Source organism: Natator depressus, chromosome 3 (assembly GCF_965152275.1).
Source record: "Natator depressus isolate rNatDep1 chromosome 3, rNatDep2.hap1, whole genome shotgun sequence".
Lineage (NCBI taxonomy): Eukaryota > Metazoa > Chordata > Testudines > Cheloniidae > Natator > Natator depressus.
The window spans coordinates 129,657,449-129,683,916 of NC_134236.1; the positions used below are offsets into that span (position 1 = coordinate 129,657,449).

The 26,468-nt window shown below is 41.5% G+C and overlaps 2 protein-coding genes across 5 annotated transcripts in view; one reads left to right on the forward strand and one right to left on the reverse strand.

The window, feature by feature from the left end:
• The window catches only part of TBP (TATA-box binding protein), a 25,285-nt gene extending 17,945 nt beyond the window's left edge, over nucleotides 1-7,340 (forward strand). For 3 of the 4 annotated variants that reach the window (XM_074948804.1, XM_074948803.1, XM_074948802.1), the window contains exons 5-8: nucleotides 2,818-2,909; nucleotides 5,306-5,473; nucleotides 5,808-5,902; nucleotides 6,475-7,336. In XM_074948804.1, coding sequence (XP_074804905.1) covers nucleotides 2,818-2,909; nucleotides 5,306-5,473; nucleotides 5,808-5,902; nucleotides 6,475-6,554 — 435 coding nt within the window. In that variant the 3' untranslated portion in view covers nucleotides 6,555-7,336. Of the gene's footprint in view, nucleotides 1-2,817; nucleotides 2,910-5,305; nucleotides 5,474-5,807; nucleotides 5,903-6,474 lie in introns of all 4 variants that reach the window. The other variant, XM_074948805.1, reaches the window with a different exon arrangement.
• A 2,691-nt stretch (nucleotides 7,341-10,031) lies between these two features.
• On the reverse strand, nucleotides 10,032-25,505 carry PDCD2 (programmed cell death 2). The gene is made up of 6 exons (XM_074948801.1): nucleotides 25,220-25,505; nucleotides 24,618-24,860; nucleotides 21,468-21,629; nucleotides 14,937-15,052; nucleotides 13,794-13,910; nucleotides 10,032-11,086 (listed from the first exon to the last, which is right to left on the reverse strand). The coding sequence occupies exons 1-6, from the start codon at nucleotides 25,503-25,505 to the stop codon at nucleotides 10,925-10,927; spliced, it is 1,086 nt and encodes a 361-aa protein (XP_074804902.1). The 3' UTR covers nucleotides 10,032-10,924.
• Nucleotides 25,506-26,468: the final 963 nt, after the last annotated feature.

The following is a 26,468-nucleotide window of genomic DNA, read 5'->3' on the forward strand; positions in this document are numbered from 1 at the left end:
GGTTAGAGGTTTCTGATGGAGCAGCAAAACTGACAGTACCCTGATTTTTTTTTTTTTGGTCCATTTTGCTCTTGTCCACAAGATTCTAAATATCAGCAGTAAAAATGGGTGGCTGTAGTTTACTTTCTCTTTTCTGCAGCTTGGGAAGCTCCGAACAGCAAGTAGAGGACCTGGAGCTGTCCTTTAACTGGATCAGGGAAATGTCATTGCTTCAGCTTTTGTACTCCTTTCTTGTTAGGAAGGTTCTTTGCAACTAATTTTTTTTTCAAATGAAAGCTTTAATGTTGCAGAATTGATGTCTCTTGCCTTGGGGAAAAGTTCCTACTTAGTAGTGGGGGTGTGGATTTTTTTAAGGCCCTGGACAGGGGAAGTGCTAGTTTAAACTCTAGTCATAGAACAATAAAAGCACACGCTTATGTAAATTTGAGATGGTAGCCATAGTTGTACTATAGCTTATTTCCATAAAGGCAAAACATTAGTTACACAACCACGTGTAAGTGGGATGTGACTTCAGCAAGAGTAGTTTGGGGCAACAGCATGATGCTATTGTTGTTTTTAAGGTAGGTAGGCAGGCTATGTAAAGTTTGAACTTGGATAATCAAGATGAGGGATTTGTTATATGCTCTGAATTATCATCAAAACAATGTTTATCAACCGTTATTGTTTAATCTAAAAACCTTTAAAGGAATTTATAGTATCTCTAGCTTTCAAGCCATTCATCTGCATTTACAAGGAAGCGTAGTGTGGTTGTAGGATAATAGCTCCACATTAGATCGGGTGAATGATGATTTTAAATTGAGTTGGGATATTAGCATGAGCAATAGGCCCCAAGGCATGTGACCAAAAAGAATGAGCTTGGGAGAAAGAAGAGTTGTTGTGTTAAATTTGTAGTGACCCTTCAAAATAAGGGTGTTCTCTTATTTAAGGTTTGGGTTGAAGTACTGCATGCATCCGATGAAGTGAACTGCAGCCCACTAAGCTTATGCTCAAATAAATTGGTTAGTCTCTAAGGTGCCACAAGTACTCTTTCTTTTTGCGAATACAGCCTAACACGGCTGCTACTCTGAAACCTGTAATAGAAATAAAACATGGTTAATTGGGTGCCAGGTGCAGTAAATTAACTATATAAGAAACTGCTTCATTTTGCCTTAGCTAAGGTCTGATCATTGGCAGTGACATCACTTGTTGTTAAAGGGTATAAAAAAGTAAACTCTTAAAGGGGTTCATATGTTAATACCTGCTTGATCAAGTTGGAGCTGACCAATATGGATCTAAGCACCCCTGGGTTTAGTCTATTTGTAAGTATCTTGATCACATGTTTTGTTACTGCTTGGATGAAGTAAATTGCTTGGTATTTAGACATGTTTAGAGCAATTTGTATAAATACCATTTGGCCTTTGGATTTAATAAAGGAATTTATGGTTAAATTAGTGTTGTGGTACCTTGCATAAATAAAAATTAAGGAGCAGTGTTGGAAATAATTTTCCTAATAATTTTATTAAGGTTTACCACAAGTCATTTTCCACACAAGCATTCCTTTATTAGTCAAAAGGCCACATGGTGCTAGTTACAACCAAAATACAAACATAAGCATATCTACACACCTATATTTTATACCCTACCACGATACAGTTATAAGTATTGTCTAAATATACTCTCAATCGGATCACGCCTGGGAGACCCCTTCCCTTCATGGCATGGTTCCAGAGGGCTAGGGAAAAGCTCTGACAAAACACCTAGAAAGCCTTGCTTTTTTTTTATACATTATAACTAACAAGTGACGACATTGTTGGTTATTGGGCCTTAGCTGAAGTTAGCTGAAGCAGTTGAGGGCTGCACTTTACTTTATTCAGGGATATTTCCCTTATCTCACTTCCCATATTTTTTCCAACTACTGGACTAAGCATTTCTAACCAATTATTTACTGCACCTGGTGTCCAGTTAACCATGTTTTCTTTATTTCCCAAATGTTAAGTAAGAGAGTGCTGGTAATTTGCAAAGGGTCAATACAAGTTTAACACACACAATCCTTCTCATGAGTTCATTCTTTTTGGTCACATGCTTTGGGCCTATTACTCATGCCAATATCCAAACACAATTTAAAACCGTAGTTCACTCAAATGTGGGCTTAAATTTCTACACATGGAGATTACAGCCCGGAACTATGAGTAATGATGCTACTGGTGTGTGTTTGAAGTAATTCAGCTGACTTCCATTGACAAGAATTTGGCTTCTGGTTTCTACCCATAACATAACCAACATTCTGAGGTTGGACAGTCCTTCAATTTCCCTGTTTTAGTTTCTCATCAGTAAAATGAAGATCTAAGAGTTTTGTACCTTGCAAGGGTGTTGAGGCTTAAAGGGACAAAATCAAACTTCTGTCTGGAAATTGATTGTCACAAGCAATGTTAATATAACTGAAAGATTGCAGAGAGTCTGTTCCTTTTTTTCAAATAATTTGGTGCATTTAACAACACACGGTATAGAATAATTTGTTCCCTTTTTATAGTAAGATTTCTTCTTGTCTATATCTGTCTTTCATACAGTAAAAGAAACATTTTAATAAAAAAGGAAAATGTGATTGTAAAAGCACATTTTTGCAGGGGGAGTCAGGCATAGTATTTAAAACTACTTTTCATTCATTTTTTAAAATGGTTTAGATCTCAAGTTGACAGCGCTTTCAGAATTAAGAAGGCTGCGTAAGTGGAAAGTATAGTACTAAGTTGGTTAATACTGTTTAAAATTTAGTAATGCATTTATTTGTATAGAATTCTTCTAGCAATAATATCACTAACAGCTTCAAGTTATGCATTTCAGCGTTTTGCTGCTGTCATCATGAGAATAAGAGAACCACGAACTACTGCACTTATATTCAGCTCCGGAAAAATGGTGTGCACAGGGGCGAAAAGGTTTGTGTAACTAACTTGTAACTGCTCATTAATCAGCTTGTAATTCAGGATCAATTGACCATTCCAGTCTACAGTGTTTACTGGCATTGGCTATATCTTGACCTACAAGCAAGCTTGGCAGCCCAGACACTTCTTTCCAAATAACTGATTAAGTTAGAACAACATTTTTGGTGTATGTGCCATCGTCCAAATGGGGTGCAGGCTTTAGAAACTTCTGTGGTTTCACCTATTCTCATTAAAACAAAGCCCTCATTTTAAAAATGGAATGTTACAGGCACAGAATTGTAGGTGTGCACTAATGCCTCTGAGAAACGTCTGACCGGGTGGAGGAGAGTGATCTGACTTCTCAGTACTTTCCCTCATCCATCCCAAATCAATCATTATGACCCTCACAGGTTCCCATGTTCAGAGACCCCTCCTCCTGGAGCTTGTCAGTGCTTCTGCACCGGCCAAAGGGGATCCTGTAGAGTGAAGCAAGATATACTCACTCCATATGCAATCTGGGCAGAGCATGATACCTGAACAATGTTCCCAGTGCTACCCTCTGATTTTTCATTAGTATGAATGCATAGCTTAATAAAACACATGATACATTAAATCCAAGCAGTGAAGTTATTACATTTTTCCACCAGCCAATAACTACAACACACAGTGTAATACTGATAGCTATGTGATTTCCTAGAGAGAGTATTGGGGTTCTTCATGGAATAAGAAAGCATTGAAAGTATTTTTATAACTCTCAAATGCCAATGCACATATTGTTGAATATTAAAAATCCATTAAAAGGAAAAGCCTAGTTTAAAGAAAAAGCTGAAGAAAATCCCTAAACTCCTTGACTTTAATGTTTAGCTTTAACAATATGGTTTACCTATGTTGTGTTTTGATGAATGTCTAGCTAGTGATGTGCAGTGTTGTGGTAGCTGTCAGTACCAGAATATTAGAGAAACAAGGTGGGTGAGGTAATATCTGTTGTTGGACCAACTTCTGTTTGTGAGGGAGACAAGCTTTCGAGCTTATACAGAGCTCTTCTTATTGGACAAAAGTCCAATTAAAAGATATTAACCTCACCCACCTGGTTTCTCTAGTTACAAACATAACATTTCCCCATTTTTACTGTAAAAACTAAAGACTGAAGGAATTTAATTGACTAAGCCCAGTCACTATTTGAATAAGGCATATATGTGTTGTCCAACTTTTGTGACAGGCTACCTTTCATTTGAAGAGATCAAGGGGATTACCAAAATGTTTGGGCTTTACTACTAATGACCGAGTGCATCTTTTTAGTTTTAATTTTTTACACAAATTTAGTTTAATTCTAATGAAGCATTTTTTACTATTGACTTTAAATCATGTTTGAAGTCATTTAAATCTTGAATGAAAACAATCCATCCTGTCTGGTTTCTACACTGACTGATCACTGATTTATGTGATCTTAGGGGTACTTAACCAGTATGCCTCAGATTCCCCATTTGTAAAATCATTATATTTGCCTTACAGAGGTGCTAGGAGTTAATGTGCTGTGCACTTGATGTTGAAGAGTTATACTAGGGTTTGTTTATTTGCTTGTATCAGAGATACTCAGACTGAGGCTTGTGAGCTGCAAGAGGCTCTTTAATGTGTCTCCTGTGGCTCTTTGCAGCATGTGATATTAAAACAGGGTGTGATTTAATTAACAACCAATCAGGATGCTTTTACTATGTTGTTAACCAATTGTAGTTGATAAAATAAGTCATTTTGCTGTGAGTATATATGTATATAAAAACTAAATATTTCCCTTCATACTGTTTAAATGAGACTATATAGTACTATAGTAAATGAATTCACCCTACTGTGGCTCTTTTGGGTATTGCTGATTTGGCCCCTCAAGCACTGAGGTCTGAGTATCACTGGCTTATATAATGCTCCTCACTGCAGCTGGATGCTTTAGAAATTTTAAAATAATTAAAATAGACCTAGACCCAGTGGCCAAGAAAGAAGCTTTACTCTGTGAAAAGAAGAGCAAAGAGCAACCATCCAGAAAGGAAGGACAAAATAATCAGACTAACGAATTCAATTACGTTTTACTAGGCCTTGTAGACTAAGGGTGGGTAGGGGAGAATAGGACTCTGGTAGCATATTGAGAGGGGGATTTGTAGAGAATGAATACTACTTATTGTTAATTTCATAAACTGTAAGGGCCAAAATGTGAAATAATTATTTTGAGGCTGCTGAAAGGATATTAACAAGATAGAAAGCACTGTTAGTAGTTGCTAACAATGTATACCAGTATTTTGGCATACAGCTTTACACTCCTCATTCCCTTCAGTTTTTCCACATATATATATTTGCTTTTTAAAGTTGGTCACTTCAGTGATACTTACATGAGGGAATACAATGAATGTCTTCTCTCCCTTCAGCGAGGAGCAGTCCAGATTGGCAGCAAGGAAATATGCCAGAGTTGTTCAAAAATTGGGCTTTCCAGCAAAATTCTTGGATTTTAAGATTCAGAACATGGTGGGAAGCTGTGATGTGAAATTTCCTATCAGATTAGAGGGATTGGTACTTACACATCAACAGTTTAGCAGGTAAATAAAAAAGCTTAGTATGATTCATTATTGCTGAACACTTGATCTAGTGATCTCAAAGGGTGTACTGTACTGGTTAGATTGTTCCGTTGCAGATTGGGAGTATCCTACACCTTGATTCCTCTTGTTCCTTTGCCTCTGGTTTTGTCAGCCAGAGGCTAATCCTTCCCCACTAAACCTTTGTGAAGCCTTCCCCGCCCCCCCCCCGCCCCCCCAAAGGTGAAGGTGGGATAGCTGTTTTCTGTTGCTAAACATGGGGAGAGTGAATCTGATCAGCTAACATCACTTTCAGATTAGTTTGTGCATTTGCTCGACCTTCTCTCTTTCCTTTCAGTTATGAGCCAGAGTTGTTTCCTGGCTTAATCTACCGAATGATCAAGCCAAGAATTGTCCTGCTTATTTTTGTTTCTGGAAAGGTGGTTTTAACTGGTAAGTAACCAAGCCAACATTGATGCTTTTAACAGTCTAGGGTTAGGCTACAAAACCAGGAACATACATCTTTCTTACTCAGAGTGTCTTTAGAATGCTAAACTACACTTTTCAGAATTTAAAACCTTTCCAAATCAGAGGTTTCATTTGTGTATTATTTACTAATCAGTTTGTTGGTGTGGTGGACATGCTGAGAGCAAAAATGGGTTATAGGCTATAGTTATTTTTACACTATGTTCTAAGCCTTTCTTCTGAATAAAATTATATGAAGTTATAACAAGGAAATGCCTAAGGAAATCTATAAACTACAAGTATTCAACACTCAGGTATAAATACAATTACACTCTATTAGACGTATGAAACTATTCAATCATGATAACAGAAAACAAGCCAACAAAAATTGCAAATCTAAAGCAATCCCAATAGTGTAGGGAAAGAGGGCAAACAGGGAAGAGATAGTGTAAGTGCGATTGGAAGCTGCCTCATCTGTACAGTATCTGGATCAAAACTAATTGTGAAATAAGTACGTTATAACTGTCACAAAATGTACTTTCTAATTTTTTTGTTTCTAGGTGCTAAAGTCAGAGCAGAAATTTATGAAGCATTTGAAAATATATATCCAATTTTAAAGGGATTCAGAAAGACAACGTAACAGTTTTTACATACTTTCAAAGAAATTTTTGGGGTACATTTTTAAAAGGTATGGAGTATGGCACAGTAGTAACAAGAGATGGACTTTCAGTTACAAACTGCAACACCAAGACTCAGAGTGTTTTCCAGTTAGTGCCTACTTCCCTGATACTCATGGGAAACTATTATTTTTATGGATTATGTCTACTGAGTTACAGTGAATTGCTTTATTGAGCTGTTCTTGGAGCACCTATTCCAAGTTTTATTTATATTTTAGCTTTTGATTGATTTTAATGTCAATGCTTTTAGGCACCCACAAATATTGGTAAGTTGGTTTGAGACAAATGCAACCATGCCACCCCAAATGTGTAAACCACTTCAATTGCTGTGTTTTATCTTTTGTCATAAATGTTTTTATAATCTTACTTCAAAAGTTACTTTTAAAGTTTTTTGTTCTCCATTTGTAGATTTTTTTTTTTTTTTTTTTTTTGTGCGCCAGACATTCCCTCTTTTCAGGGTTCAGCAGGACAGAATAAATTTATTAATGAAAATGGCTAGCTGTATATATATATTTTTTTTGTGTGTGGGGGAGGGGGAACAAATGTCATGTTTTTTCAGCTTTATATGTACATTAATACTGTTTATAAAACTCTGTGGGAAGACCCTTAATGACTTTTAAAAAGTAACCCTGCTTGACCTTTGCTGCTGTTAATGTGGTAAGTGCATGCTATAGAAATATGTAATGTACTGAATACTTGAGTCTCTTTTATATGACTTTCTTAATAACATGCCAGTATTAAAGCAGTGCATTTGCCATGTGATTTTTGACCCTATTTTCTCAAAATAGTGATCCTCCCAATCTGGTTTGGTTATAAGCAGTTGGGTATTTTAGACACCAGTATTAACATTCTGATTTCACTGGGGTTCTTGAATATCTTTACGTTTACAGTATCTTCTCTTCTGCTTGGTGTTATTAAAGACTTTTAGTATGAAGTTCTGTTTCATCCAAATGACAGGTAATGATTTGTGCAGATCAAATATATAGCTAAAAATGTGAATTGAAATCTTTAAGTGGTGGTGGTGGTGGTGGTGGTAAAGATATTCTGCTAAATTCAGGCCTAAAATCTTGTGTAATGTCAGAGTTTTTGTTATGATTGCAGCCGTGCTATTCATAAACTGACATTTTTCTAAGTACTTTGTGTTCCAGTGCAGTCTCAAAGCCCTCAGTTAAAGTACTAATGTCCCAAATTTCAGTATATAAATAATGAACTTTCCCTTTGCACTGCACTTGGCGTTCAACAAGCTGAGGGCTGAAGTTAAGAAGATCCCAGCCTGAGATAGCTTAGTGCAATTCTGGTGGTGATAACCCTTCCAGTGGACTGTAGAGCCAAGCTTTCTGGGTACCTTCAAAGATACAAATAGACAGGACACAAGAATGAGGCCTAGCTGAATTCAAATGTTTGCTCAGCTTAATTGAGGGCCAACTTCTTTTAAACTAGATAACTCTGAAATTGCTGTTCCCATATAGGACCAGACAAAAGGGAAAAACTGTGAAGCTGCAATGATGTCTCCCAGAATATTGCAGTTTCAAAAACAATTGTGTGGGAAATCCAAACTTATGGTTGGCCATGTCTCTTTCACTCCTTCTCCCTTCAAGTTTTGTATACTATCTTTTATAAGATTTAAGTAATTTTAACTTTCAGATATATTTTGAGAATAGTGGACAACCAACCCTTAAATGACATACACTATTTTAAGATGAGTTTCAGTAGCGCGATGGACTTGTAATTCCTAACTGCTACATCTCCTTCAGTGGATGCTGAAGACAGAACTTGAGCTGCATCCTTTGGGAACTACAGGCCTGAGAATAGCAGACAAAGCCACAGTAAGTAAACTTGAATGGATTTACATTCAAAGGGAATGTCAGAACATTTGGTTAAAGTGACAAATGTTTTGACCTGACTAAGGCAAGGGCTAGAGACTTCAGGGATGCTACAGCTTCTTTAGCATTCCTGAATCCTCTGTGTGGCTAATCGTTTACTTCTGCAGAGCTTTTAAAGAACTGTTAGTCTGCCATCCTGCAAGTATGGCCCATCTTTTTCAGTCACTGCTTCCAGGACTCCTGAGTAAGAATAGAGAGGTTATTTTACCTTTTGTATTTGGCACTGATGTGACTGCTGCTGAAATACAGTGTCTAATTCTGGTGCAATTCAAGAAGGATGTTGACAAATTGGAGAGGGTTCAGAAAGGAGCCCTGAGAATTATTAGAGGATTAGAAAACATGCCTTAGTGATAGACCCAAGGAGCTCAATCTGTTTAACTTAACAAACAGAAGGTTAAGGGGTGATTTGATTACAGGTTGTAAGTACCTACCTGGGCAACAAATATTTAATTTCAATCTAGCTAAGAAAGGTGTAACATTGTCCAATGGCTGCAATTTGAAGCTAGCCAACTTCAGCCTGGAAATAAGGTATAAAGTTTTAATGATGAGTAATTTACCATTGTGGTGGATTCTTCTTCACTGACCATTTTGAAAATCAACACTGGATAGGAAAGATCTGACATGTTCTACAGGAAGTCAGACTCCCTACATGATCACAGTGGTCCCATCTGGCCTTGGAATCTGTTTGTGAAACTAGGTCAGGAAGATTACTTTGACATCCATTAGGCAATTTTCATAAAACATTTAAGTCGGGGAGCTTTGGTAGGATTGCAAGGTTGCTGGTGAAATTGTACCAGAACTTGAAGTTTCTAAACACCAGTATGTTGTAAAGTAACTGACCAAATATCTTACCCTGTTCAAACACTTTTTCTGGACACCAGAACTGGACTCTAGTTGTACTTCACTGGGAACGCTTTGAATGATTCCACTCTACTCATTGATTTGTGGGTGGGCTGGTTATCAAGTGTTGATGTGGTAGCAATATCCACCTCTTCAAGAGTAGGATTAGGTAGCCATTTGTTTAGTTTTAAGCCCCACTGTCCGGTATCACACAAGCGTGTACTTAGTGTTCTATGCTATCATGAAATTAGTCTCAATAACTTGTAGATATAAAAGTATAATTCCATATGACACAGATCAATTTCTAAATAAAGCTGGGGGCAGGACAGGACAGGACTGTACACAAGACAGAAGTAAATATGAAACTGATACCTCTTGTGTATATGGGTGTTATTTTCAAGGGGACACCTCTTTCTGTGAGCCAAGGTACTGCAGAGGGGAATTTGTTCTGAGATATTAATACACCAGGACAACCTGACAGTTAATTACTTCAGCAGAGAATTAACATGTGTGGTGGGTTTCAGTTTCTTTTAAATAACCAATTAAATACACACCTGAATTGGGGGAAAACTACATTTGCATAGCACCATTAAGCACTCTCAAAAAAAAAAATCAGATAATCTTTTTAAAGCTACTGTAACATGTAGAATAATGTTTCAATTTACTTTGACATCAAATTCAATAATTAAGCTACCCACTGCTGCAGAGTGTCTTCACAGCAATGGAATATTTCTGCTCTCTGGATTTGGTGTAAAAATAGGCAAAGAGGAATCTAACTTCCAGAGCTAAAACACTGACTTAGTGATCCCACTTCATATAGCTGGAAGCCCCATTAACTTATTTAATATTTTTGAAAAACTGTACAAACCAACATGTGCCACGCAGATTGTAACCGTTGGGCAGGGACTAAGTTTCCCTCAGACAATAAAGCCAGGATTAGAGTAAGATTTCCACATCACTGTTCAACCAACTGGACTATATCCCCTGCAGCAATAACTGCAAAACATTGAGAGGTCAAGAAGCACCAGTAATTAAAGTAAATGCACACTGAGTGATCAAGTACATTAACTCAACTGGCAGGTCACAAAGTAAATCATGCAGTAGGTGATTGGCTTTCAGATCAACCACACTCTGCTTATCTCCATTGTTAAGAAAATGCTGACACATCACTGACTTAAAGGAAACAATGTCTGAAGGAGCCTGAAATTGACTATAACAGACAAGTTACTGAATCTAGGCACACTAGAAGTGTTTGAGTGAAACTAAAGATTACTTAAGAGAAACAATTGCATGCGAAAGTGAAACTTTCAACCATGTGGTTTCACTGTCCAAGCTGAAGTAAAAGCTAAAAACAATGAGCAGAACAACTTAAATGCTCAAGCTCATGTGTACTAGCACACAAAAAAAATTTCAACAGGGTCTGTTTTAATGACTTACCTTTAATGTGTATATTGTAATTAAATGATAACTGATACAACTCTGGGCTAGTTCCTCAGTATGAAATATTAGTTCTTTACCTTTTTTTTCCTTCTTGCAATGTGTAACACTTCAGTACATGTGGATAAACTCAATTCATTTCTTTACAGAAACTAACAATAGATTTATAGTAGTTAAGTTGAGTCTGTGGGAATGTCCTGCTTCCAGATGAACTCCTCCATATATCCATTTGCTTGGTTACAGTTTTCAGCACATGTGTAGACTACCAGTGTTCCCCAGTCAATACTTTCTCCTAGGCTATCAGCCTTCAGGTGGTTCAGGAGCTGAGGCATAACCTTAGGAACACAAGACATGATTTGTCATTAGAATGCATAATGTAGAATATGGCTGTCTATTCCACTCAATGTTTTAATCAAAGGATGTTATCCCACCCAGAAAAGGGAATAGCTGCAATAAATAGAATCAAATTATTTCAGTAACTGAAAAGAAAAACCACTGACAAACAAAAATAAATTCATTAAGACAGGTCAAGAACATGGCTCTGGCTGTTTTGTTTTGGAGTGGGAGAAGAGATATGGTGAGTGATGCACTGTTTGAAATGCTACCTCCAGTAGAAGTATAAATCAATTTTAAATAAAAATGTCTTTGTTTGCTAACCTGGGCGGTTCTCTTGTGTTATTTGTTATCTTTCTTTTGTTTCACAAGGCCTCCACTACTACATGTCAACACACACCTCTCGGGGATGGTCTAGATATACCTAATCCTTTAATCCTGACTGAGCAGGAGGGGTAGGGGTGGAGGGATGCACTAAATGACCTCTTAAAGTCCCTTCCAGCCCTACATTTCTGTGATTATTAGATTTCCCATCTTTGAGTGGTTTCTGGTGCAAGAGTGCTACCTTTTAGTCTGAGGATGGAAAACCATGATCAAGCTATTACAGATGCATAAGGAGACATAATTAACTAGAACATCCATTGATATTTTATAATTAGAGCAGGTCAAATTTTCAAAAGGAATTATTTTGTTGGGAAATGTTGATTCAATAATCAAAACATTCATAGATATTTAGGTCAGAAGGGACTATTATGATCATCTAGTCTGACCTGCACAACGCGGGCCACAGAATTTCACCCACCACTCCTGCAAAAAACCTCACACCTATATCTGTGCTACTGAAGTCCTCAAATCGTAGTTTAAAGACTTCAAGGAGCATTCTACTGCAATGTTCTGATCTGGTCAAAAATTTTGATGGAAGTCAGGCAGGGTACTCTGCCTGCTTTGTGGGAAACTCAGGCTCCTAAGCACCTCACCAGGCAGGCTGCAGCAGAGCTGAGACTGGAAATGTTCAACAACAACAAAAACCCATTTTGGTTCTTCCAAAAAAGTGTTGCCTTTTTTTAGTTTGGAAGGGATTTAAACTAAACCAAATAAAGCCACTCTTATACCAAAATAAGCATGTCCACACAGGGAGTTATACGTGTACAATAGTTTCTGCTTATGAGCAACCCCTTTATTGCCAGCAAAAAGTTGCTGTTATCCAACAGTTGCTGAGAAGCAGAAGGAAGGTTTGGGAGGCAGGAGCCAGAGAAGGAAGTGCCAGGACATGCCTTCCCTGGCTGCAAACCTTCCTCAGGGTAGGGCAGCAGCAGGGAGGGGAGGCTGCAGCACAAATGTCAGGGCCTTGAAGCTGAACAGTCGCTCTCCACAGGTCACAGCTTGGCATTTCCTCATGCACAGCCCGCTGCGGGCAGTGAGAGGTACCGTACAGCTCCAGAATGCAGGCTGCAACTGCTCTGCCCACCCCCCCGTGTATGTGCAGGCAGGTATGCCAGGCTGCAGCCCCAGAAGGAAGCGCTAAGACAGACTAGCACCGGACACAGGCAGGCTTGTGCGACTGCCGAAGAAGGCCTGTCCCAGCACTTTCTTCCCTGGCTACAGGCAGGGCCTTCCTTAAAAACAAACAAACAAAAAGTTGCTACCAAGCAGCACACCATTGCTAATAACTGAATTTCATTAACAGTGATACGAATGGAAAGGGATTGATTCCCCGCAATATGTTGCCACTAACCAGAAGTTGCAGGATTGCTTTTAAGTGGAATCTACTATATAATTACACTAATCTAACTGGTAAAACTTTCCCCTGGAGAGAAGTCCTAAGGGACTGTAGCGAGGTAAAGTATATAGACAGAATTAATGTAATGGTGTGAGCTGGTGAAATGAAAGGACTTTCCACTTCCATCCTGCAGCCAACCCATTCACTTATGATTTCTTCAGAATGTTTACCAAGTGACACTGTTTTAAATGGAATGTCAGGTTTTTTATCTTGTATATTAAAGATTTTGATAAAAAACAGTTGTACTCAGTGAACAACATTGTGTATTTCAGTACCAGGAAAGAATTTGTTTTTCATTCCAGCATTCCCTCGCATCTGGGTTCTACCACTGCTGACAAGAAGAGATTTTCCCGAACAGCTGACTGGGCACATCAGCTGCAATGAAACCTAACACCAGATTCCCCTTTCCCGCAGCTTGTTTTCTCTGCTGTCAGCAATGTGGCAGAACACTCCCTCACACACACTCTCCCCTCTTCCACAAGGAAGGCTGGGGGAGCACAAGCTGTTTGAACTTCATGGTGAAGGCGGCCATAACTGAAGTCTAGTAGTCCACATTAGAACATTTTTCTCTTTAAACAATACAGTAGTGTCAGAAACAATTCTGAAAGAGTCCCCCTTCACCCATTACTTTTTTCCATAGAATTCCACATTTAGAAGACATTCATCTGACCCTCAACTGGATAGAAAAAGTACTATTTTGTTGGCTGCAAACAGATCGGAAGGAAAAAAGGGCGATTTACTGCGTGATAAAATCTCATAAGAAAGGACTGTTACACTTGTAATTGAGGCTTCTACACTTTAGCACAGCTATCCTGTGAATTCAAATAACTCCTTTTGTTCTAGCCATACGCAAATACTTCTATTTCAGACTTAAAGTAGGTTTTTAATTATACACCAAAAATACCATATCTGTGGACCAATTCACATACTTGGAATTCAAACATCCTTTGGGCACCACATGAACAATTTGGGATATCTTTCATCTGAGGAATGTTTTCACCTGAGATCCATACGGGGCCTTCTCCTCCTCGACAGTATCTGAGAATCTGAAATTGAATAGAAGTATTGAGTAACTGACAGTCTTTTCAGTTATATAATTAATAATCAACCACAGATAGCTATGTTTAAATGGACATTGCTAACAAGTTTTAGTGGGAAAGAAACAACCTTGATCAAAGTCCATTGTAATTGGGTATAGGTTTTCTTAAATAAAACAAACAAAAAAAGTCTTTTATATAGTTTGACTACTTGAGGAAACAAAATGCAGAATTTCCCCACGTCATCTAGCATCAGTCCAGCAATAACAGTAATACTTTGTATTCCATAACAGATCATCTCAGAAGTCCTATAATAATAATTTTAGACTCAAAACTTCTGTTTGGGAGCAGGGGAAGTAGACTAATTCATCCAAGGTAACATATGAAATCTGTATCAGGTACCAGAAAAGAATCCAGGTCTCCCAATTCACAGTTCTGTCTCTAACAACAAGACCCCCCGACTCTCATGCTTGAGTGATAGTGATCCAGTTTTACCTTGTAATTTGGACACTGGTTAGAAGGAAAAAAGAGAAAACAGGAAGGGAACCTGCAGGGGAAGGGGAAAAAGTGATGACGCCACTCTGCTTGCTTTCTCCCTTTCCACAGAAGGGCAGCAAATCGCCCTCTCCCTGTGGCTCCCAGCTCCACTCAACCCTCCCACCTTAGCTAAATTTCTGCTTGCCTTGGTTAAGTAGATTTTTCCAAGCCCTAGATGAGTATCTTAATTTCCCAAGCTTTAACAAAACTGGTCTAAGTACAACAAAGGCTGGCTCCTTGCGATAATATCAGGCATCTTGTATCTGGGGACTTTTATTCTATATTGGTGGACATGTGGACTGGACGATCTAGTGAAATTTCTCTCTCTCTTTGACCTCAATTATTTAAGGTATTTGTGCTAAAGAGGCACAATTTATAGAAACACAATCAGGATGCTATGTAAGCATCAAGGCTGCAATATATGCTTCAAAAATAAAGCAGGCAACCATCTTTTGACCATTAGGTGATTAGTATTTTAAAAGATACTTTTCTTTTTACCTGTTCTGGCTCCGCAGCTATTCGATTTTTAAACTTTTGGAAAATCTTGTCTTCTCGAGTCTCATGTTTTGCCATTGCCTCCAATACCTCCTCATCTAGTGACTCAAAACCTTCACCTAAGGGAAAAAAGACAACACAGGTTAACACAATATGGCCAAAGTTAAAGCTGACAATATAATGTCTCTACCATCCTCTAAAATCAGTTCAAGCATCCAATGTTCAGGAAAGCAAACTGCAACATCAGAGAGAAGCTTCAGCCTGTTTGGAGAGCCAACAGATTTAGCCAGTTGTGTGACCGATTAGTTCTGTACTATTTTAAGCATACATTTCAAGATTAGAGCATTAGAGAGAAGTATGCAAGGAAGACAGGCAGAATTCATCTAGGAAAGTGTGTGTCTGAAACATGGAGCACAAACCTGATGTACTTTCTGAATTTGACACTAAAAAAAAGACCAATGAAGTATGCACATGTGGAAATCAGTAAATTCACAACTTTAAAAATTTAACAATTGAAAAGACCTATGTGTTCGCATCCCTTATACAATGCTCACCACCCATGCTCAGTGTGGTTGTACCATCCTGTATCTTTAATAAGTCCCAGCCACAAAGTTTTAGACAATGTTAAATTACAAATTTAAAATGAGTAGCATTGTGTCTCATCACAAACTTCAAACCATGCTATATCTGAAGTCCAGTCCAGTCAAGTGGGTATAGTTTCACATGATTCACTCACCCTTCATGGTAAGGATCTAGGGTTTCCTGTTTTTCATTCAGCGTTAAGGATACTCCTGGGGGAATTCTACACCAACAAATTAAAAATTCTACACGATGTTTTAAAATTCTGTAAAATGCTGCACATTCTATTTGCTAAAATAACACTATGTAATCACACCAGTTTCAATTATTTTAGTAATTTATTTCAAAATACTTGTCAGCCACTATGTCTGTAATAATACAGACAAAAATCCCACCCCCCAGGAGTAGAGAGTTAAAGAAAGCCCTATGACTTGCGAACCAGCTGAGCAACGAACAGCAGAGCAGCTAACAAAAGGAGTTTGCCTGGGGAGAGCCCACTGAGGCTTACATCTTGCCGGATTCTCTGAGTAATTACAACTCCTCCTGAGGAAGCTCGTAAAAGGAAGGTAATATGGATGGGGGGTGTTCAGCTGTTGTGACCTGCACTGGATGTGCTATGTTTGTCTTTCTTCCACAGGACAGATGCGACTTCGTCTGTACAAAGTGCAAGCTGGTCTCCATACTGGAAGAGAAGGTTCAAGGTCTGGAGCAACAGGTATTGACCCTGCGTTGCATAAGAGAAACTGAATATTTCCTGGACAGATGTCAGGATAGGCTTCTACGGGCACAAGGTTCTGAAGATTCAGAGCAGGCTGCATATCGGGGACAGAAGGATGGTGAAGAAATTTGGCATCATGTGACCTCCAGAAGAAAAAAGGGGAACGTCCATGTACCAGCAGGGCAGATACAGGTAAGTAACCGTTTTCACGTTCTCTCCACAGGTACTAATGCGGAGAGCGGACCAGATGATATGTCTGAGGGAAGGGAGCAGAAGGAGACTCCGCCGATTGGAAGGTATGGGATGCACTGTCCTAGGGTTGGGGGTTCCACGACCAACACTCCCAAGAGAAGGAGGCGGGTGGTGGTGGTCGGGGACTCTCTCCTCAGGGGGACTGAGTCATCTATCTGCTGCCCCGACCGGGAAAACAGAGAAGTCTGCTGCTTGCCAGAAGCTAAGATTCGCGATGTGACGGAGAGACTGCCGAGACTCATCAAGCCCTCAGATCGCTACCCCTTCCTGCTTCTTCACGTGGGCACCAATGATACTGCCAAGAATGACCTTGAGCAGATCACTGCGGACTACGTGGCTCTGGGAAGAAGGATAAAGGAGTTTGAGGTGCAAGTGGTGTTCTCGTCCATCCTCCCCGTGGAAGGAAAAGGCCTGGGTAGAGACCGTCGAATCGTGGAAGTCAACGAATGGCTACGCAGGTGGTGTCGGAGAGAAGGCTTTGGATTCTTTGACCATGGGATGGTGTTCCAAGAAGGAATGCTAGGCAGAGACGGGCTCCACCTAACGAAGAGAGGGAAGAGCATCTTCGCAAGCAGGCTGCCTAACCTAGTGAGGAGGGCTTTAAACTAGGTTCACCGGGGGAAGGAGACCAAAGCCCTGAGGTAAGTGGGGAAGTGGGAGACGGGGAGGAGGCACGAGCAGGAGCGCGTGAGAAGGGAGGGCTCCTGCCTCATACTGAGAAAGAGGGGCGATCAACAGGTTACCTCAAGTGCCTATATACAAATGCACGAAGTCTGGGAAACAAGCAGGGAGAACTGGAAGTCCTGGCACAGTCAAGGAATTATGATGTAATTGGAGTAACAGAGACTTGGTGGGATAACTCACATGACTGGAGTACTGTCATGGATGGATATAAGCTGTTCAGGAAGGACAGGCAGGGCAGAAAAGGTGGGGGAGTTGCACTGTATGTAAGAGAGCAGTATGACTGCTTAGAGCTCAAGTATGAAACTGCAGAAAAACCTGAGAGTCTCTGGATTAAGTTTAGAAGTGTGAGCAACAAGGGTGATGTCGTGGTGGGAGTCTACTATAGACCACCAGACCAGGGTGATGAGGTGGACGAGGCTTTCTTCCAGCAACTCGCAGAAGTTACTAGATCGCACGCCCTGGTTCTCATGGGAGACTTCAATCACCCTGATACCTGCTGGGAGAGCAATACAGCGGTGCACAGGCAATCCAGGAAGTTTTTGGAAAGTGTAGGGGACAATTTCCTAGTGCAAGTGCTGGAGGAACCAACTAGGGGCAGAGCTCTTCTTGACCTGCTGCTCACAAACCAGGAAGAATTAGTAGGGAAAGCAAAAGTGGATAAGAACCTGGGAGGCAGTGACCATGAAATGGTTGAGTTCAGGATCCTAACACAAGGAAGAAAGGAGAGCAGCAGAATACAGACCCTGGACTTCAGAAAAGCAGACTTTGACTCCCTCAGGGAACTGATGGGCAAGATCCCCTGGGAGAATAACATGAGGGGGAAAGGAGTCCAGGAGAGCTGGCTGTATTTTAAAGAATCCTTATTGAGGTTACAGGGACAAACCATCCCGATGTGTAGAAAGAATAGTAAATATGGCAGGCGACCAGCTTGGCTTAACAGTGAAATCCTTGCTGCTCTTAAATACAAAAAAGAAGCTTACAAGAAGTGGAAGATTGGACAAATGACCAGGGATGAGTATAAAGATATTGCTCGGGCTTGCAGGAGTGAAATCAGGCAGGCCAAATCACACCTGGAGTTGAAGCTAGCAAGAGATGTTAAGAGTAACAAGAAGAGTTTCTTCAGGTATGTTAGCAACAAGAAGAAAGTCAAGGAAAGTGTGGGCCCCTTACTGAATGAGGGAGGCAACCTAGTGACAGAGGATGTGGAAAAAGCTAATGTACTCAGTGCTTTTTTTGCCTCTGTCTTCACGAACAAGGCCAGCTCCCAGACTACTGCCCTGGGCAGCACAGTATGGGGAGAAGGTGACCAGCCCTCTGTGGAGAAAGAAGTGATTCGGGACTATTTAGAAAAGCTGGACGTGCACAAGTCCATGGGGCCGGATGCGTTGCATCCGAGAGTGCTAAAGGAGTTGGCGGATGTGATTGCAGAGCCATTGGCCATTATCTTTGAAAACTCATGGCGATCGGGGGAGGTCCCAGATGACTGGATAAAGGCTAATGTAGTGCCCATCTTTAAAAAAGGGAAGAAGGAGGATCCTGGGAACTACAGGCCAGTCAGCCTCACCTCAGACCCTGGAAAAATCATGGAGCAGGTCCTCAAGGAATCAATTCTGAAGCACTTAGAGGAGAGGAAAGTGATCAGGAACAGTCAGCATGGATTCACCAAGGGCAAGTCATGCCTGACTAATCTACTTGCCTTCTATGACGAGATAACTGGCTCTGTGGATGAAGGGAAAGCAGTGGACGTGTTGTTCCTTGACTTTAGCAAAGCTTTTGACACGGTCTCCCACAGTATTCTTGCCAGCAAGTTAAAGAAGTATGGGCTGGATGAATGGACTATAAGGTGGATAGAAAGCTGGCTAGATTGTTGGGCTCAACGGGTAGTGATCAATGGCTCCATGTCTAGTTGGCAGCCGGTATCAAATGGAGTGCCCCAGGGGTCGGTCCTGGGGCCGGTTTTGTTCCATATTTTCATAAATGATCTGGAGGATGGTGTGGATTGCACCCTCAGCAAGTTTGCAGATGACACTAAACTGGGAGGAGTGGTAGATACGCTGGAGGGCAGGGATAGGATACAGAGGGACCTAGACAAATTGGAGGATTGGGTCAAAAGAAATCTGATGAGGTTCAACAAGGACAAGTGCAGAGTCCTGCACTTAGGACGGAAGAATCCAATGTACCGCGACAGACTAGGGACCGAATGGCTCAGCAGCAGTTCTGCAGAAAAGGATCTAGGGGTTACAGTGGACGAGAAGTTGGATATGAGTCAACAGTGTGCCCTTGTTGCCAAGAAGGCCAATGGCATTTTGGGATGTATAAGTAGGGGCACTGCCAGCAGATCGAGGGACGTGATCATTCCCCTCTATTCGACATTGGTGAGGCCTCATCTGGCGTACTGTGTCCAGTTTTGGGCCCCACACTACAAGAAGGATGTGGAAAAATTGGAAAGAGTCCAGCGGAGGGCAATAAAAATTATTAGGGGACTGGAACACATGAGTTATGAGGAGAGGCTGAGGGAACTGGGGATGTTTAGTCTTCAGAAGAGAAGAATGAGGGGGGATTTGATAGCTGCTTTCAAGTACCTGAAAGGGGGTTCCAAAGAGGATGGCTCTAGACTGTTCTCAGTGGTAGCAGATGACAGAACAAGGAGTAATGGTCTCAAGTTGCAGTGGGGGAGATTTAGGTTGGATATTAGGAAAAACTTTTTCACTAGGAGGGTGGTGAAGCACTGGAATGCGTTACCTAGGGAGGTGGTAGAATCTCCTTCCTTAGAAGTTTTTAAGGTCAGGCTTGACAAAGCCCTGGCTGGGATGATTTAATTGGGGATTGGTCCTGCTTTGAGCAGGGGGTTGGACTAGATGACCTCCTGAGGTCCCTTCCAACCCTGATATTCTATGATCCTATGACAACACAGTTCCTGTTTCTCTGCTCCCTAGCCCCCCCAGCCCAGATACTTGCACTACCTCCTCCCCTAGAGCCCAGCCACAGCCTGCTCCCCTCTCCCGCAACAGCCCAGACACTCGCACCCCCTAAGCCCCAGAGCCTAGTTGCAGGGTGCCCCCCAGGCCACACGCTCAGATGTACCCCCTACTCTCCCAGAGCCCAGGGACCTAGAGGGAGAAACAGCCTGATCCTGGGCTTGCGTGGAGTTTCCTGCATGCCGCCTCCTTCCTTTAGCGCATGCAGAAAACTGTAGCTGCCCAGACCCCTCCAGCTTGCTTCAGTATTGAGCAATAACCCTCCCCCGGCTCCCGGTTGTGGGGTTTTTAACTTATTTCACTATTCATAAGCACACCAGGAGGGGGGGTGCTACTGCCAGCAGGGCTCCCCCCCATTCCTGCTAAAAGCCCAGGGGATGAGGAAGCACCAGCACTAGAGGGGTTAAGCCGCCCCGCAGTGCTTTCAGGGTTGTACATAGGTGCCCATGGGGCAGGGGCACATGCCCACCTGGCACATAGGGTGTTTTCTTACCCAGAGACACTTGGGGGGCAAAAAGTTGCTCCTCCTCCATGGTTTTGTGCAGATTATTTTTGTTTTCGGAGAAAGAAAAATATTTGTTGGGATGTGGCAAAACCTGTATATAAAAACTTCCTTTTCACAAAAAACCCTCCAGCTTTGTCCCCTTCTCCCCCCACCACAATTTTCTATTTGTGAGCTGGCCTCTGCTGGATCCAGCAACCTTAGTGGTGGCCAGCAGCTCAGCAGCCCACTTCCGTGCGGGGCCAAAAAAAGGAAATTCTGCGCAGAACATTAATTTCTGCACATACACTGCATTGTGCGGTGGTGCAGCATTCCCCCAGGAGATATGGACAGTTAGCAAACCCATTTTCAAAACAGGTTTAAGCTTTCTTTTAGCACAGGCCAGATTTTAGGTACAGCTGGGTAAGTATTTTAACAGCTACTAACTACAAGTTGTCTCCAAAAGTAAACCTAGAGACTAAGAAAAGTCTTCAAGAAATCCCCCTACCAAACCAGAACACTGGCACCGTGCTAAGAATCTAGTCACTAGTTACCCCATTAGCATGCTTTCCATAAAATTTAAAAATGGTAATTTAAATGAATCATATTATACTTTTACATGCGACATAAATGACATGCACATGGTGATGAACTGTAATTAACAGAAGCAGTAGCTACAGTGGGTTTTTTCCATTTGCCTCAATGATGATTTGTAGACTAATCCTTTGTAATATGTAGTTTATAGTTAACACTTGATTTAAAATCACTGAATATTTCAATTTGTGAAGCAACACACAATGCATATAGAAAACTCTCTCTTGGAAACCCATTTTATTTCTTACTTGCACTGCCTGCAGCCTCCAATTCTTCATGTTTCTCCAAGTCCTTTTGTGTATCTGCATCTGTTTGACTGTCACCAGGAGTTTCCATTTCCTCAGGTTCTATTACAATTTCATACTCTGGAAAAAGGAACTTGTGATCTGGAATTGCAGTGTCCAATTGAGCTGCAACACACAAGAGAACTACTGTTTTTATCAATTCACTGCTTTATGCTATATTTCACATTCTCTCCTGCTTAAAACTGCACGGTCAAGGTTGGCAAAGCAAATATGATTATTTATATAGTGTTAGTGCCTTGAGGCTCCAGTCAGGATTGAGGCCCCACAGTGCTAAGCACTGCACAAATGAGTAAAACAAGAACAGTCCCCCCCAGTGAAATAATTCACTGTTCAGGAGTAATGACAAGATGCAACAGGTAGATGAAGAGACAAATGGGGGGTATGATGGACTGGAACACAAAATATAGAGTCAACATAGACATGTCTGCCCAAGTAAGTAGTCTTAGTGGTCAAAATATGAAAACATTCTTTCACTTTACAGTGACTTGTTCTAGTAGTTTATTTTTTAAAATATCAGTTATCTGGGCTAAGAGAGCGGAAGTAGATTTATTAAAAAACAGATAGCACATTGCAGAGATCTGTAAAATCAAAAGCCTTCCTTCTGACTGGTGTACTCACATGATGCAAGCACACAACATCTAATACTTCTCCAGTAAATGCCTATTTGTTGTGAGTAGGACACAGGAAAAAATGCAGGCATGCCACTGTGTGCACCAGAGCCCACATAACTAAGAGGACCATAGTAAATGATGAGAAGACGAAAGAACATTTTCAATAAAAATGATATGAAATATATAAGAAATCTACTCTCTGCAGCATTCAGTTCTTGTGTCACTTTAACTACCCGCAAACAAGAACTTACGAGAAAAGCATACAAGTAGGGGAAGAGTACAAAAGAAAATGTACCAAGTGCACCAATACCTGCTAGCACATTTTCTGTCTACTAACTTTGACTGCATCCCTTTAAGAATCAACTTTAGATGTTCCTTTACACTTTTTAATTAAAACACCTTAAAAATGAACTGCAAAGGGGAAAAAAAAGTTTTTGGCCATTTTGTTATTTATGACATGAAGGCTAGAAAGCTGTCATTGAGACTGACGATTTTTTGCTTTAGGAATATAAAAAAAAACCTTATAATTCTTGTTTTCGCTAAAAAACTCTGGATATGGATTGGGACTTTGTAGCCCTTAGTTGAAAGATGATGGCGTTCAATCTTTAATTGAAAAAATCTTTTCTCCCAAGTGTCTGAGTTAGATAGGAGTTATATATATCTCTTATGTATATATTTTTTTAAACTGTCAATAAAAGAAGCCAATCTTCCTCAGTTGCTTTTCTGATTACATAAATTTACTAATTTTCAGGAGAGGCAAAGTAGACAAAATCTTAATTTCTGAAGTGTAAATCTAGCAATAGAAGAACTTCTGAAAAAAATCTGCAGCGAGGGAGATTTAGGTCAGATGTTAGGAAAAACTTTCTAACTATAAGGGTAGTTAAGGTCTGGAATAGGCTTCCAAAGGAGGCTGTGGAATCCCCATCATTGGAGGTTTTTAAGAACATGTTGAACAAACGCGTATCAGAGATGGTCTAGGGTTACTTGGTCCTACCTCAGCTCAGGGGGCTGGACTTGACCTGTCGAGTTCCCTTCCAGCCCTACATTTCTAGGATTCTATTCATGCCTTCTTTATAAGTCATAAAGCAGCACTTATTTTCTTTCCTTTGCAAGTCATTAAACCACCAACCAAGACATTTTGATGAGTTGAAAAAAAAGTTTAGTTTTTGTTTTTTCTGCAACAATAATACTGACTTCTTGAACAGTTCTATATTATTTTGGTTGCAGTACCCTATTTTGCATATTTTCTTTAACAAATGGTACAATTTATGCAAGGCCAAGCAAGTTAAAAATAAATCTTTAGCTGAATTTGTTAGTCTTTGTTTGCAGTATTGTTGTTTATCGTTTTGTCATACCCTATATCATTTATTACAATTAAAACGAACCAATTCAGATAAGCCATGCTCTATTGTTACACCCAGGATTCACAAAGCTCACTTTCCACATTACAAATTACCTGCTTATAACTGCAAGGATGTTTTCTGGACCACCAACCATGCCCACAGATCACCTTGCAAAGCACATATAACAATACGTATGGCCAAATATAAGATTCCTCACTACATACTAGGTTATATAATGTGTTTATCTATTTATTAGCAACAAAACAATCTTAATATTTAACAGGGACTTTGAGGACTTCCTTGTTTATCTTGATTATATTTGGTTGGGGAAATTGTGACACTTCATCCTTGTTCTGTACCCAAATATCAGGAACATTTCAAGAAGTGAAATAACAGGATATTTAGTAAGCCAAAAACTGTTCTGCATTCCTTTCCCCAAAAAGGGTTATTCAAAGGTCTAATGAACCAAACTAAACTAGGCCTATATCCAAACTGATTATGCACTTGCTTATATAGATTACTAACTACTGTTATACATATTATATAGACCTGATTCATTAAATACACTTAGGCCCTTACCATTTTATAAGAGGTAAGTTCATCTGACTCTCTCATCTCCTTACATTAACAATCACTTCCCAACATGGTTAATGCAGTTCTGTTTTGGACCACAGAAGGAACTTAACCCTTGGGTTTTAACCATGAATCATGTTGAAGATACAGACACCCCATCATCACTGAATTTGTCCTACAAATAGAATCAAAACTTAGTATTCTCTTTAAAACAATACAGCCTTTGATTTTCCTAACTGTTTGCAGAGATTTATGGCATAATGAAGATGTGGACATTATCTTCTAGTCAATTTAGAAGGAAATACAGATTAGTGTTATTTCTCCTGTGCAGTGTACTGTGTCTAGCAAAAAGAACAAGAACAATGGTTGACTCTTCCCCCGCTAGATTATTAAGATTGTAAGTAACTCTTGTTGGACTTGCATCATACTTTTGTTCAATACTGCACTACATCTTAAGAAGTTCTCTTTAAAATATAAACGGCAACGAAGAAAACAAGCAGCAACAGCATTGCGTTATCTTCCAGACAGAATCTTCCCAGGTTTATTTTAAATTCCACTTAACTCACCTGACTGCACACAAGATAGTTTGTGTCCCAATTTCCAATCGACAGTCTGATGATCTTTACTACAGTAATGGGCCCTGTGACATTTGGAACATGTCTTTGGCCCTAAACAGCCACAGACTCTGCATAGATGAGCTCCACATTGAAGCTGCAGGCTCACAGGGGGATGCCCTTCCGGAGGGGGCGTTTCAGGTGGCGGATCATAGGAATAGGTGTCATTCTTCCTAGGAAGCTGGTTCCTAAAAACTTAAAAGAAACACAGGAGTGAAGGGACCAAATGCCATTTGTCCAAAGAGCAGCAGCATGGGACACTTCCCAACAGCCTGCCAGTGATGGTTTGGGTTTTTATTTTTTGCACCTAGGAAACCTAACCACGGGCCAGGCCCCCAGTGTTAGGCGCTGTACAAAGGCAGCACAGACGTTGCCCCGGAAAGTTTAGACATCACTGGGGGGCGGGGAAGTCCACCTGTGGAGGGAGAGGTAGGGCGGGAAGGAGGCGCCCCGCGTGGAGGGAAGGTGGGTGCCGCGCGGAGCGGGAGGGGCAGGGCCCCCCTGACAGGCCTCAGCCCGGGGGGCGCGGAGCGGGACGGGGGCGGGTCTCTCACCTCGCAGCGGGCCCTGGGCCCCGGGCCGGTAGCAGGCGGGCCCGCGGCAGCAGAACACGAAGAGGCAGCGGTGGAAGGCGTCGGGGCGGCCGGGGAGCGGCGCGTAGAGCTGCAGCAGGAAGGCGCAGGGCCGCCCGCACCGCCCGCAGCGCAGCTCGGCGGGGCCCGGCAGCCCGGACTCGCCCAGCCACGCCGGCCGCCCCCCCACCTTGCTGGGGAACTGGGCGCTGCGCAGGCGCCAGGGGGCCGCCTCCTCCGCGAACCCCAGCTCCACGCGCGAGCCCATCCTCGCGGCACAACACGCGTGCACCGGAAGTGGACAGTGCCACAAGTCGTCCGGCCGGCTCCCATACCGGAAGTGCGCGCTGCCGAAACGCTTCCCCCCCCCGCCGCTCCCATACCGGAAGTGCGAGCTGTTGCAATGAGCCCGGACCCCTGTCAAGCTCCGGAAGCGCGGGCCGCGGCGGACTTGTTCCGTCGTGTCCAGCTGGTCGAGGGAGGCTCGGGGGGAAGCTCGTGTTGTTTCTTTGCTCCAGTGTCAGACCCGACCGCGGAGCCGCCTCTGCCCCTTCTAGCGCCGGGGCCGGGGCCCTGCCCATACTGCAGCCCATGGAAACCATCATCAAACCGAGCCGTGCCCCAGGAAGGAGGGGGGAGAGGTGGTGGTGGTTGCCACCAGCGCCTGGCAGGGGAGGGCTGATTTGAGGAGACTTGAAGAAAAAGGTTTAGAACCCCTGTTCCTATAGTTTTCAGAGTAGCAGCCGTGTTAGTCTGTATTCGCAAAAAGAAAAGGAGGACGTGTAGCACCTTAGAGACTAACCAATTTATTTGAGCATAAGCTTAGTGGGCTGCAGTTCACGAAAGCTTATGCTCAAATAAACTGGCTAGTCTCTAAGGTGCCACAAGTACTCCTTTTCTTGTTCCTATAGTAACTTCCATGTACACATCCTACCCCTTTTACACATTAGTTACCTGCTACATACGTGGGTGTTTATGCGGTTAGTTTTACATTTACCGTGTTCTTCATTTAAAAACCCACCTCAAATTACAGGCTCAACTCCCCCCAGTGACATGCAGTTAACTCAAGGCTAGCAGTCAGCTGATGATGCACAACACCTGTAGCAGAGGAAATTTTAGATACAAATATATAGTAAAGCTCACTACACACACACACAAACACTCAAAAGTTAGGAAATGCCAGAATTAAGGTGGCTAGTGCCTTTCCCCCCCTAATTTGAGTGTTTGTGCA